Here is an 11,799-nt window from a genome sequence, read left to right as displayed (position 1 = left end):
GAACAAATTCCCTGACCTGCCAGTGAGATCGGCAAGTTCAAGGTTCAGAAACGATACATGTGTGTATCCTCCTGTTAAAAAAACTGAGGATGTTTTTGTTTTTTTAATTAAATGTTTCTCAATATGTGTTTAGGTATCCATCAAATAATGTGCATATGGGTCTCAAAAAGCCAAACGGCTCTAACCCGCCTGTCTCCTTATCAGGAGGGAAAGCCGCTTCGCCCGGGTGCTGGCCGGTTTCCCACTTGCTCCCCTTGTGCTCTGTGGCCACATTGGCTACACGCTGTCCTGCGGCCTGGCTGACCTCACACAAATCCTCTCCCGCTCTACTTCACTGCCCACGGCCCTGCCAATAAAAGCCAGGCTCATCCCAACTGCAGAGAGCTCTCTCTCTATCCCCAGCAACACAGACACCTCTTCCTCCTGTGACCTGCCAGCCATGAAGCCTCTATTCCTCCTGTTTCTCGCCATTCTTCTGGCCACCGAACCGGTGGTGTCAGGTAACTCAGGTCTCCCAGGTGTCTGGGATCCCAGTCATAAACTCCTCTTCTTCCCTTTCCTCCTGGCTGCGGGCTGCAGGTGAAGCTCTGCCCCACTTCACGTGGCTTTGGGAGGTTTTCCCATTATCACCCCGTGTCCACATCTCTCCCTGATGTTTTTCTGGCCAAGGTGGTGGGATGACAGATGTTCGGAGCATCTGGCACTTGAGGGCAGGATGGTATTCTGGTGGGATCTTGGGAGAGGGCTCGAGGGGACGTCTGGGTGCAGGTGGGGGACTTTGGGGGCTTTGGGAGATTAGATTGAAGGCTGGGGTGAGTTGTGAGGAGGGAGAAAGACCTTAGGGTTGGCGTGAGGGAGGGAGGGTTTGGATGAGCCGGAGGTGAGGAGCTGGGATGCCCTGACGGTTTGGGGTGGGCTGGAGAGGGCACGGGGTTCTGGGTGAGTGAAGCTGGTGTTGGAGATTAGACTGGGGGTTGGCCTGAGGCTGGGAGTCGGTGCTGGATGGTGCAGGGTGTTTATTAGAGGCGCAGCTTGGTGAGGGACTGCTGCTCAGAACTGAGGTTGGTAACTTGCTTGCATTTGGGTTTGGCTTGGAGATGGGGCTCAAGGGGCATTGAGCTGGGTAAGACTGGGAGTTCTGATTAAGATTGGACTGGGTTTTGAGTTGGGATTAGGTGAATATGTGGTTAAGGGGAATTGGAGATCGGGTTGTAGCTGGAGCTGGGGCTTGTTGGGTTTAAGTTAGAGGGGGCCAGGCTACTGATGGAGAGGCAGCTCTGTTGAAGCGTGGGTGAGTCCCCTTCATCCCCTTATATTATAGGGTGTTTTTGTCCTTTTCCCATTATTCCCATGCTCCATTAGGTTTGAGTTTCAATGGCAGTAATTGATCCCAAACTTAGAAGTAGAAGGTTGGGGACTAGGAAGACAGAAGGGTGGAATGTCTGAAAAAAGCTTTTTTAAAAGCCTTGGTGTTCCCAATTTTGGAACAATTGTCTCCGTTCCTTCCCCTTTCAGATCTCTTCTCTCCTTTCCTGGGACTGGCTCCAGCATCGCAGGCTCAACCTTCTCTCTGCCCTTCCCCCTGTCCTCCTGCTCCGTTTCTGCTTCCTCTTGCCCCCGCCCGCCTTGAGGGATACTAACACAGTTGTTCCTGTACTCAATAGTATCCTGTTGGATGAATGGACAGTGCCGGTTGGTGTGCAAAGATGATGAAGAGAACGTCTTACGCTGCCCAAATCGTAAACGGTGCTGTATCCTTAGCCGTTACTTAACAATGGAACCAGTAACAATTGATGGGATACTGCCCTGGACCACTCCTCGGCCTACTAGAAAACCGAAACGCAGGGGCAGACCTCGCCACAGAGTTGGAAGATAAATGGAAATCGTGGCTAGGAATGATTTTACTTCAAGTTTCTTAGTTTCCACATTCCACTAAAAGTCACAAATCTCTTTCTTGTGCCTGTCAATCATGGGAAATGGCACTCCAGATGGATCGAGGGTGAGGAGAAGGCAGACAGGGGTTCGTGGGTAGTGGAGAGACATCCCCGAGGCTGGGCCACAGCAGTGGAGTGATGATTACAGTCTCGAAGATTGTTCCTCATCTTCCAGCTGCAGGAAAGGCTATTGGGCCAGCAGTGGACTGAGGAGCACATGTGGAAAGCTGAGCCTGAGAGGCACAGCGGATGCCTGGTGGGGTGGGGGGGGATCTCCTGGACTCGGAGAGTCGGTCTGTCTTGGGGGCGAATGGACTAGGGGTGAGCAGGGACTGAGTAGCGCCCAAACCCTTGGATTTCTGGGTAAGTTGACTGAGATGCCTTTGATGCTCGAGAGTGCACAGTCTCAAGGATCAGAAAGTTTCCAAGTACTACAGAAAGATAAAATACATGAATTTATTAATCTATAAATGCATTTATTCTTCATTCTCTACATTCTTTCATGGTTTCACTCATTCATTCCCTCACCTCGGCTCTGCCACCCGCTGCTGTCAGACACGCGTGTTCACGTCTCAGGACGTCAGCTTCCCCGTGGGTAAAACCGGGATAAGAGACTCTGTCTCCGGGTGGGGTGAGGAGGAAATGAGAACACATCGAGCCCAGTGCCCAGTGCACAGTAAAGTCTCAGTAAATGCTGGCTGTTGCTCTTGTTCATCGATTTATCCAGGCATTTAAGGAATGTGTGCTATGCATCTTCCAATGGCGTTCGACCCAGAGAGCCATAGAAGCGAGTCTCACTGGAACTAAAAATTTTGCCTGGGAGAAGGCTCACCTATGGGGAATGATCAAGAATTCTGATTGGGAATATAGAGGATTCTAGAGGTATCTTCCCAGGCATTGTTATCTTAGACCCCATTCTCTAGGCTTTATGTAGCCCACACGAGAGGACAATGCTGTGTTCTGTGTGGTGAGGTCGGAGGACGCAGTGTTCTGTGAAGTGTGGTTCTCGACGCAGAGGCAGATCAGAGGAGTTGACTCTGACCCGTGCAGACAATTTGCCCTCAAGTCAGTGTGTCCACCCTCAGGCTCTGGGAAGAGAGACTCCTCCCCCTTCTTTAATCCTGATCTTCCCCTAGGCTTAGTCCCTTCCCGTGTGGCGAGGGGTTGGTTCATGGGGGCAGGGGAGATATTATGTTCACCTAGAAAGTGTGGCCTCATGACTTCATAGACTGTGCTTTGAGTAGCTGGGACCTGCAATTTCCTGCCCAAAGAATCCCTGTTCCTACTTCCAGGCACTGCGAGGGCCTTTCACTCCCAGACAGGAGAGCGTCAGGGGCTGTGGCAGAGCTCGGATGCTCGGGCTGCACTGTCCACGTCTGTGCGCGTGAACCTCCTCGCTGTGTGGGGCAGAGCCGGGCATGGGCGAGAAGAGAGGCAGACTGTGGGCTCAGCCAGCCACCTCATGCTTCCATGTTCCTGCGTGGAATCCTGAAGAATCCAAGAATCGTAAAGTCAGATCTGACCCTTCAGGTGATCGTGAAAGGATATTTCATAAAAGGCGATTAGGATATATTTTATTTATTCTGTTTGCTCGCTTGATTCACAACTGGTACATATTCAGACATATAATTTATGAGCCTCCATTTGGATTAGCCCAGGACCCACAATGTTGGGGTTGTGCCAGGAGTTTGGGTCCTGCTCTGGCTCACAACCCATCTCCAAACCCATTTCAGAGGCAAGAGATGCATACCCTGTGCTTCGGTCTCAGGGCCAGTCTGTGCCTGGGGAATCCCAGGCTGTAGCCACCTGTGCCTGAGGCCCTGGGTGAGGCCACAACACTTTGCAGGCTTCCCTGCCTCCAGAGTTTCTTTGCGTTGATTTCTATTATCAGAGGGATTCTTTCTTGGAAATTCACCTGACCATGTTGCTTTCTGCTTATCTCTCGTGACTGTTGCTCACAGGCTTTCTCTTCAGCTACTCCTCTTCACAGTCCTCCACCTTGTCTGCATCACTGGGCTCACCTCCGTGATGAAGTCCTTTTCCGCCTTCAAAGCCCAGCTGATTCCCATACTCATGAAAGACTTCACATAAGCTCGCTATTTTTAAAAGAGATTTTGTTTATTTATTTTTAGAGAAAGGGAGGGAAAAAGAGAAGGAGAGAAACATCAATGTGTGGTTCCCTCTCATGCGCCCCCTACTGGGGGCCTGGGCTGCAACCCCAGCATGTGCCCTGACTAGGAATCAAACCGGCAACTGCTTGGTTCTCAGGCCACCACTCAATCCACTGAGCCACACAAGCCAGGGTAAAGCAAACTACTTTTTAAAATTATAATAATAGTTCTCATTGACACTTACGTATTGGGCACTGTGTGTGGTATTTGTAGGCCTGAAATTATTCCATTTTTACAATAGCCCTCTTATTATCCCATCCTTATTGATGAAGCAGCCGAGATCTGGAGAGGTGGCATAATTAGCTAAGGTCACACAACATTAAGGTAGAGCAGGGATTCAAAGTGAGTTCTGATTGGCTTCACAAAGTGTCGCTCTTATGAAGGTGTGGCTCACATCAAGTTATTGTGTAATTATTTCAGGTGCTGCCTGCTTCCCACTAATCTCCCAAACATACGCATGCCAGGCGTCTTATTTACATCCACATGCCTGCTGTCAAGGGCAGTGCTTGGCATGGATGCGACTTAGTGAGTGTTTCCCGAGTGAATGAACACGCGAATGAAGAGTTCACGCCTGAGAGCATGAGTGGACTGGGGTGTGGGCACAAATGGCTAATGTATCGGGTATGAAGCAGGGTGGGGTCTTTTCTGAGCTGCAGGGATCAGAGGACCACTGCCTCAGGTATATTCGGCTCTGGCTCGCACTGCGAGGAAAGATGCAGAAGAGCTCCCGGGCCTTGTTCAAGTGGGTTCTCACTCATCGGGTAGTTTGCTCTTAAAAGACATCGATTTCATAGCATGGGAGGTGGTCCGAGGTGGTCTCAGGGTTCTCCAATACCTGAGGCCTGGTGTTACCCTCTCCGCACATAGCCATTCACGCCCCGACCAAGTTAATTCATATGAGGCCTCACCTATTCACTCGGCCAACAGCGTTTATCACAGATCTTCCATGCTTTACACGGGGCACACAGAGGCAGCTCTGGGGGTGAGGAAACGGTTTGGAACGCAACACTGAGACACGGTAAGTTTTCAGGAGATGGTTATCCCTGTGTCTGAACCTCTGAACTTGGGATCTGGGCGTATGAAATTTTGAAAATTCCCTCCGATTGTTCCTTTGGAAGACAAGGTCCCATCCCCTAATTTCCCCGCCGGACTTCCTTCATTCCTCATAGCCCTCAAATGCTGAGAATCTTTGATCTAGGTGACGTTCCTGTCTTCCCATGTCACAGATGAGGAGACCGAGGTCTAAGGGGGAAAAGTGGCCTATGTTCATAAGCAGGTTCAAGGTCACATGGAGATTAATAGGCAGGTCACGTCTGAGGGGAGACAGGAGATGGGATGAGGCCGATGTGGGTGATAACAGTGAGTGCCGGTGCAGAGCAGCGTGGGCTCGACAGGAGGGCAGATGCTAGGCGCTGCAAAGCCCCTGACGAAAGCTTTGGGGTCAGGTTGGGCACCTTTGAACGCCCTCTCTGTGGTGCCATGGCTTTTCTCCAGGGGGAAGGTTTGGAACAGGCTCGCCTGCCTGCTCCGCCATCTAAGCCATGCACATCTACAAGCTTCTCTTGGAAGCAAAACTCGCAGTGGCCTTCCTTCTCAGGGAAGACGGGAACGGACCTCACGTCCGGGGGACGTGGCAGGAAGGGTGGGGTGCTTGCTCCAGCCAGGCTTCCCCGAGTCTCTCTCTTCTTTCTCATAGGCTGAGGGCTGATGAAGGCGGGTAGAACACTGGCAGTAAATAACATGTGCCTGTGGGTGAGAGGTTCACCTGACAGTTATAGAGGCATTGTGACCCCAAAGCAGGATGGACTGGGCACCTGTCCTGGACATTTCCTAGCATTTACACACAAGTCTGCCAGCGCAGCTAAAGCTCAGCTCAGCCTCTGTTCTGCACACCAGTTCCCATAATCTAAGTTACATTTGGTACTTAGATGAGGAAGTCATCTTCAAATAGTGTCCAAGATCCACAGGAGTAAAAATATTTTCTCCTTATCTCTCCTCACCCTCGCTTAGGCAACACATGCTCTCTTTTCAAAATAAAAAGCAGTGGATCCCTTTCACTCAGTGCAAGGACTTAGGGCATCATTGCGCGTGTGCCTGGGTGCACAGGTACGTTAGACTGTACGTTAGGCATTAAGCCAATTTGGACACAGGAGACCCTATGTGCCCAGCACCAAGTACAAGCTCTGGCAAAGGTTGGGTGCTGATAACCATTTGTGGATGAATGTCAGGCTTTTGATTGCCAGGTTCAGAAGTTTGGGCTTAAGAGGTTGACTCAAGATATAGGGACTATTACGGTCCACACAGATGAAGAAAGAGTAGAAGAGACAATACAGAAATGTGTCCAAGTTTACACTGCAGGTAAAGCCGGAGCTGGGATTTGAACCTAGGGTCTTGATTTCAGATCCTGTTCTACTAACCACTCTATAGCTCCTTAGGTTATTTTATTTATTTGTATTTTAATTAATTGATTTGAGCTTTATTGACATATAAAAGTGTACAGTATTTAAAGTGGCCATTTTCATGATTTGATATATATATACATATTGTGAAAATCCCCATCTCTGGTTAATAAACACATCCATCACCTCACAAATGCATGTATTTCTTTTTGAAAAGAAGAATAAAGTTGGAGGAATCATTCTCACAGATTTCAAGACGTATTTAACTACAGTAATCAAGACAGACTGGTATTGGTGGAAAGGCCAGGAAGCCTAAAAATAGTCACACACAAGTACAACTCAAATTGCCCAAAGCAATTCAATGGGAGAAAGATATTCTTTTAAACAAGTGGTGCTGGAACCATCGGAGTTTGTGGGCAAAACAAACAAACAAACAAACAAATGAAACACACGTATAAACAAAAGACCACAAACACCTCAATCTAAGCCTCAAAACTTATAAAAAATTAAATCAAAATGGACCAAAGATTTAAGTCTTCTAAAAGAAAACATAGGAAAAAAGTTTCAGGTGTAGGGCTAGGTGAAAAGTTCTTAGATATGAAAAGCATAATTCACAAAAAGAAAAAATCAATTAATTGGATTTAATCAAAATGTAAAACTTTCACTCTGAGAGAGGCCCTGTGAAAAGAGTAGGTGAAAAGACAAATTACAGACTGGGAGAAATATTTTCAAACCACTTATTCGACAAAGGACTTGTATGTAGACCACAGGAGCAACTCAGAACTCAACAGTAAAAAAAATCCAAATAGAAGAAAGTCGTGAAAAGACATCTCACTGAAGAAGATACACAGATGACAAATAAGCCCATGAAAAGATGTTCAATTAAAGAAATACAAATTAAGGCTACAATGAGATTTGACTACATACTTATTAGAATAGCTTAGATTAAAAATAGCGACAGCACCAAATGTTGGCAAGGATGCGGAGAAACTGGATCTTTTATACATTGCTGGTGAGAATGTTAAATGATACAGCCACTCTGGGAAATAGATTGGCAGCTTCCCTTTTTAAAAAAAAACCAAAAATATACTCACCACACTACCCAGAAAATGCATTCTTGGGTATTGATTCCAGAGCACTGAAAAATTTAGTTGCAAAACTGTAAATGAATGTTCATAGCAGCTTTGTTTATTCATAAGGGATTCCTTTTTAAAACACACTATTTTTATGGGCTGGTTTTAGATTCACAGCAGGAGTGAGAAGAAGACACAGAGCTTTCTCATGTGCTCTCTGCTCCCGCGCAGCCTCCCCCATTATCGACATCCCCCACTGGAGCGTACATTTGTCACCATTGATAAATCTGCCTCAACACATCACAATCACCCAAAGCCCATAGTATACATTGTGGCTTGCTCTTGGTGTTGTCCAGTCTCTGGGTTTGGACAAATGTATAACGACACGAATCCACAATTACAGTATCACAGAGAGTTTTTCCTGCCACCCAGACCCTCCGTGCCCTGCTTATTCATCTCTCCGCCACCCCACCCCATGACAACAACTGACCTTTTTACTACCTCCATAGTTTCGCCTTTTCCAGAATGTTATAGAGTTGGAGTCATATAGTATGTGCCCTGTTCAGATTGGCTTCTTTCACTTAGTGATTGTATTTAAGCTTCCTCCATGTCTGTTCATGACTTAATAGTTTATTTCTTTTAAAAAAGATTTTACTTATTTATTTTTGGAGAGAGGAAGGGAGGGAGAAAGGGAGAGAAACATCAACGTGTGGTTGCCTCTCTTGTGCCCCCTACTGGGGACCTGGCCAGAAACCCAGGCATGTGCCCTGACTGGGAGTTGAAACTGCAACCCTTTGGTTCGCAGGCCGGCACTCAGTCCAATGAGCCACACCAGCCAGGGCTGATAGCTTATTTCTTTTTAGTGCTGAATAATATTCCATTGTATGGAGGTACCAGGCTTTATCCATTCACCTACTGAAGGACATCTTGGTGGCTTCCAAATTTTGGGAATTATGAGTAAAGCTACCATAAACACCTGTGTGTGGACTTTTGTGTGGACATCAGCTTCAAGTCATTTGGGTATAAACACCAAGGATGTAATTGTTGGTTTGTATGGTAAGAGTATGTTTAGTTTTGCAAGAAACCACCAAACCCTCTTCCAAAGTGCCTGTACAAACAATGTGTGCGAGTTCCAGTTGCTCCACAACCTTGCCCGCACTTGGTGTTCACAGCATTCCAGGATTTGGCCATTCTAATAGGCATGCAGTGGTGTGTCATTATTATTTTAGCCCTTTAGATTTTGACTATGCTCCCTGACTCCTCACATCTATATTATTGCTAAGAGGAAATTAAGTATTTGTTTGTTTTGTCTTTGTTTTTTTTGTCCAGGCAAGCGTCAGATCCTTCGATGCATGGGTGACAAGGGAATCTGCAGAACTTCTTGCAAAAAGACCGAACACCCCTACCTCTATTGCAGAGATTATCGATCATGCTGCCTCCAGTCCTACATGAGGATAAACATGTTCAGCACGGAAGACGATAGTGACTGGAGGTGAGAGATCCACTGGCCAAAATGTCCTGAGCGCTGGTGACCACCGTCCTCACCCTGCTGTCCAAACCCCTCATTAAAGTCATGCACCTGACACTCTTGTCTTTCATCCATTCAACTTGAGGTGCGATTGAGCTTTGCATGATGAGACACCTGTTGCCTTCTGGGTCTAGTCCTGTGAGAGAGAAGTCTGGAAAACGAGTGCTAAGAAGAGAAAGAACCTCCAAATCAGTGAAGATAGGGAGAGAACGGACTTGAGCCCACTGGGAGCAGGTTGAGGGCTAGGCTAGGCAGAGCCTCAACTTCATCCATGCTCCGTGGGGCTCGGGGGCAGGCCAGAACTAGGGGTACATCCACGGGCCAGTGGGTGAAGGTCTTGCAGACAAATATGTCTTAGCTCATGGGAGAACTTCCTAACCAGCTGCTGTAAGAAAGAATAAATTGTCCTCTCAAAGTGTCAAGTTAGGTGTTATTGGGGAAGGAACTGGAATATTGAATGCTGTTGTTCTTTCTGGTAATTATTAAGGTCTTCTAATTCCCGACAATCTAGGAAGCTTGTGCCCCCAATTACAACCAACAGTAGCTTTTAAAGGTAACATTCTTATTTTACTGTTTATGCCTTACTTCCACTAATATTTAACTTCTTTCTCCATAGTTCCAAAGGAAAGTAGCTACACTTGCCAATTACTTCTCTTTATTTCTGTGCCTTCCCACGACTCAGTACAATGTGTTTTTGTGTTTATTGTTGTACTGAACGGGCTCTGGCCAAGGTCACCAAATGGGCTCCTTTGTGAAAGGTTCATGCGTATTGCTCCACTAATGTGTCACTCTGCTTCTCCGTAGCACTTTCGACCACAGTTCATTCCCCAGCTGAAAACCTTATCTTGATTGGCTTCTGTGACTTCTCTGTTTTCTTCCTAACTTTTGGGCTGCGCCTTCTCCATCATCTTTTGGCATTCCTGTGTCATTCGCCTCATTGTATCCCCTAAAGTTTCTCTTCTCTTGTGAGAATAAAAACTCATCCCATTCCTAGGAAAAGGCTGACAGGTCTATTGCCGTGATAACAAGTAAACTCTTTAAATGTTTTTAAGCCTTCCTTCTAGGTCAGCGGCAACTCGCTTCAGTACACACACTTCTGAAAACCAAATTGTCAGTGACAGCATTATGCCCTGAAAGTCAGCCAGTTGGCTCTGGGTCCCCCTCAGTGTACACCCTTCTAAGTTGTCCCCCACCCACCTGCACATCTGTAACCAACAGCGCTCCCCTGAGATGCTTCTTCCCAAAGCCATGTAAGTTCAGCTCCTTGCTCTGCTCAGCGAGCCTAGGCCTGACCAGCGTGGCTCTCTTTTGCTACAGAAAGCAACCATTTCATCACTTCGGTTTCAGATACCGACGGATAATTTTATCCTTTGACAATCGTCTTCTTTCTCGTTGGTTCAACGCTGCCCCCCCCCCCCCCCCCACAGCAACAAAGTGTATCATCTAGAGAAAAGTGTTGGTTCTGGACCTGTGTTTCTGGCGGAATGATGGTCTGAAAACCCAAATTAACCCTCCTACTGAAAATATTTAAAATAACTTACTTAAATTATACAAAAAACTTCTTAAGCAGCTTTGACCTTGTAAAAAGAGTAAAGAATATGATGGTCAAGGGAAACCAGGCGCTTTTGCGAAGGCAGTAACTGAAGCATTTGCCGAACCAAGTGAACTTGAGCTGTGGTTTCCGTGGCTTCGGCCAGGGGAGCGGGGGAAGGCGGGGGGAAGGGGGGGAAAGGAGAGAGTGCCTGGGGTCTGGACAGCTGAGTCTGACAGGAGAGTCCTGCATAAATTTCAGCCCTGGAAGGGCTACATAATCTATGTGACGATAAAACAGCTACAACACTCCTCCTTCACCAGATGTTTCAAGGACAATTGCCTGGTCTTGAAACTTTGTACTCAGTACGTAGAAAAAACAACTCCACTAACAATTTAAAACCACAAGCTGACTCTTACCTAGTCTCTTAGCCTGAACTTATAGTGTATAGATGGTCTTCGAGGAAAAAAAATACAGCTGACAATTTAGCTTAAAGTTGTCCCAAGCTAGAAGTGCCAGAGCTGTCTGACAGAAGTAAATGAAGAGGCAGATCTTGAAGTCAGGACTCGGTTAATTCACTCAGATGAAAACCCAAGCCAACGCGCAGCTCAGAGCCCCGAGTCACGAGCACACAGGGCAATGAGGCTCTGTGAATGAAGGCTGGGAGAAACCGCAGACCAGAGATTCAGACTTGCAGACTTCCAAAATTCAAATGATCATCAGAGTAATTTTAATAATTATCTGAAAAAATTAATTCATGAGATTTGAATTCCCCATCAACTGAGTATTATCGGACCCCTGTGGAGAAGCATTCCTGTGTTAGGTGGAAATGGCATGTTCAAAACCAAGACTTCAGGTCTGGAATTTGACAGTGAGCAAGGAAAAGCCTTTCCGCAGAAGGAGGGGAGGTCTAGAGTATGGACCCGCAGTAATTCGTGGACAGTGATAGTGCGCTGGCTGGCAGGTCGGTCTGGGTCTCAGAAAGGGCAGGATGAGAGGACTCATAGCAACGAGGTGCGTGGCAGGGCTCTGTGGATGCACCTCTCTGAAAAAGCATGGGCTGTGAAGATATTCAAGTCTAAAATTTAAAAAAGTGTTCAATTACAGTTGACATTCGATATTATTTTATGTTAGTTTTGGGCATACAGCATAGCGGTTAGACA

General features: G+C 46.9%; 1 protein-coding gene across 2 annotated transcripts; it reads left to right on the top strand.

Annotated features, from left to right (window-relative positions):
- The first annotated feature begins 230 nt into the window (after positions 1–230).
- On the top strand, positions 231–9,390 carry DEFB119 (defensin beta 119). 2 transcript variants are annotated; one of them, XM_036010126.1, is made up of 2 exons: positions 231–500; positions 1,665–2,385. In XM_036010126.1, exons 1-2 carry the CDS (start codon positions 440–442, stop codon positions 1,874–1,876), a joined length of 273 nt encoding a protein of 90 aa, XP_035866019.1. In that variant the 5' UTR covers positions 231–439; the 3' UTR covers positions 1,877–2,385. The 2 variants fall into 2 exon arrangements, with proteins under 2 accessions (XP_035866019.1, XP_035866020.1); XM_036010127.1 differs by lacking the exon at positions 1,665–2,385 and adding an exon at positions 8,907–9,390 and having other exon boundaries at positions 234–500.
- Positions 9,391–11,799: the final 2,409 nt, after the last annotated feature.

This window comes from Phyllostomus discolor, chromosome 9 (assembly GCF_004126475.2).
Source record: "Phyllostomus discolor isolate MPI-MPIP mPhyDis1 chromosome 9, mPhyDis1.pri.v3, whole genome shotgun sequence".
Lineage (NCBI taxonomy): Eukaryota > Metazoa > Chordata > Mammalia > Chiroptera > Phyllostomidae > Phyllostomus > Phyllostomus discolor.
Note: the sequence above shows the minus strand (reverse complement) of the source record. Positions and strands in the feature narration are given on the sequence as shown.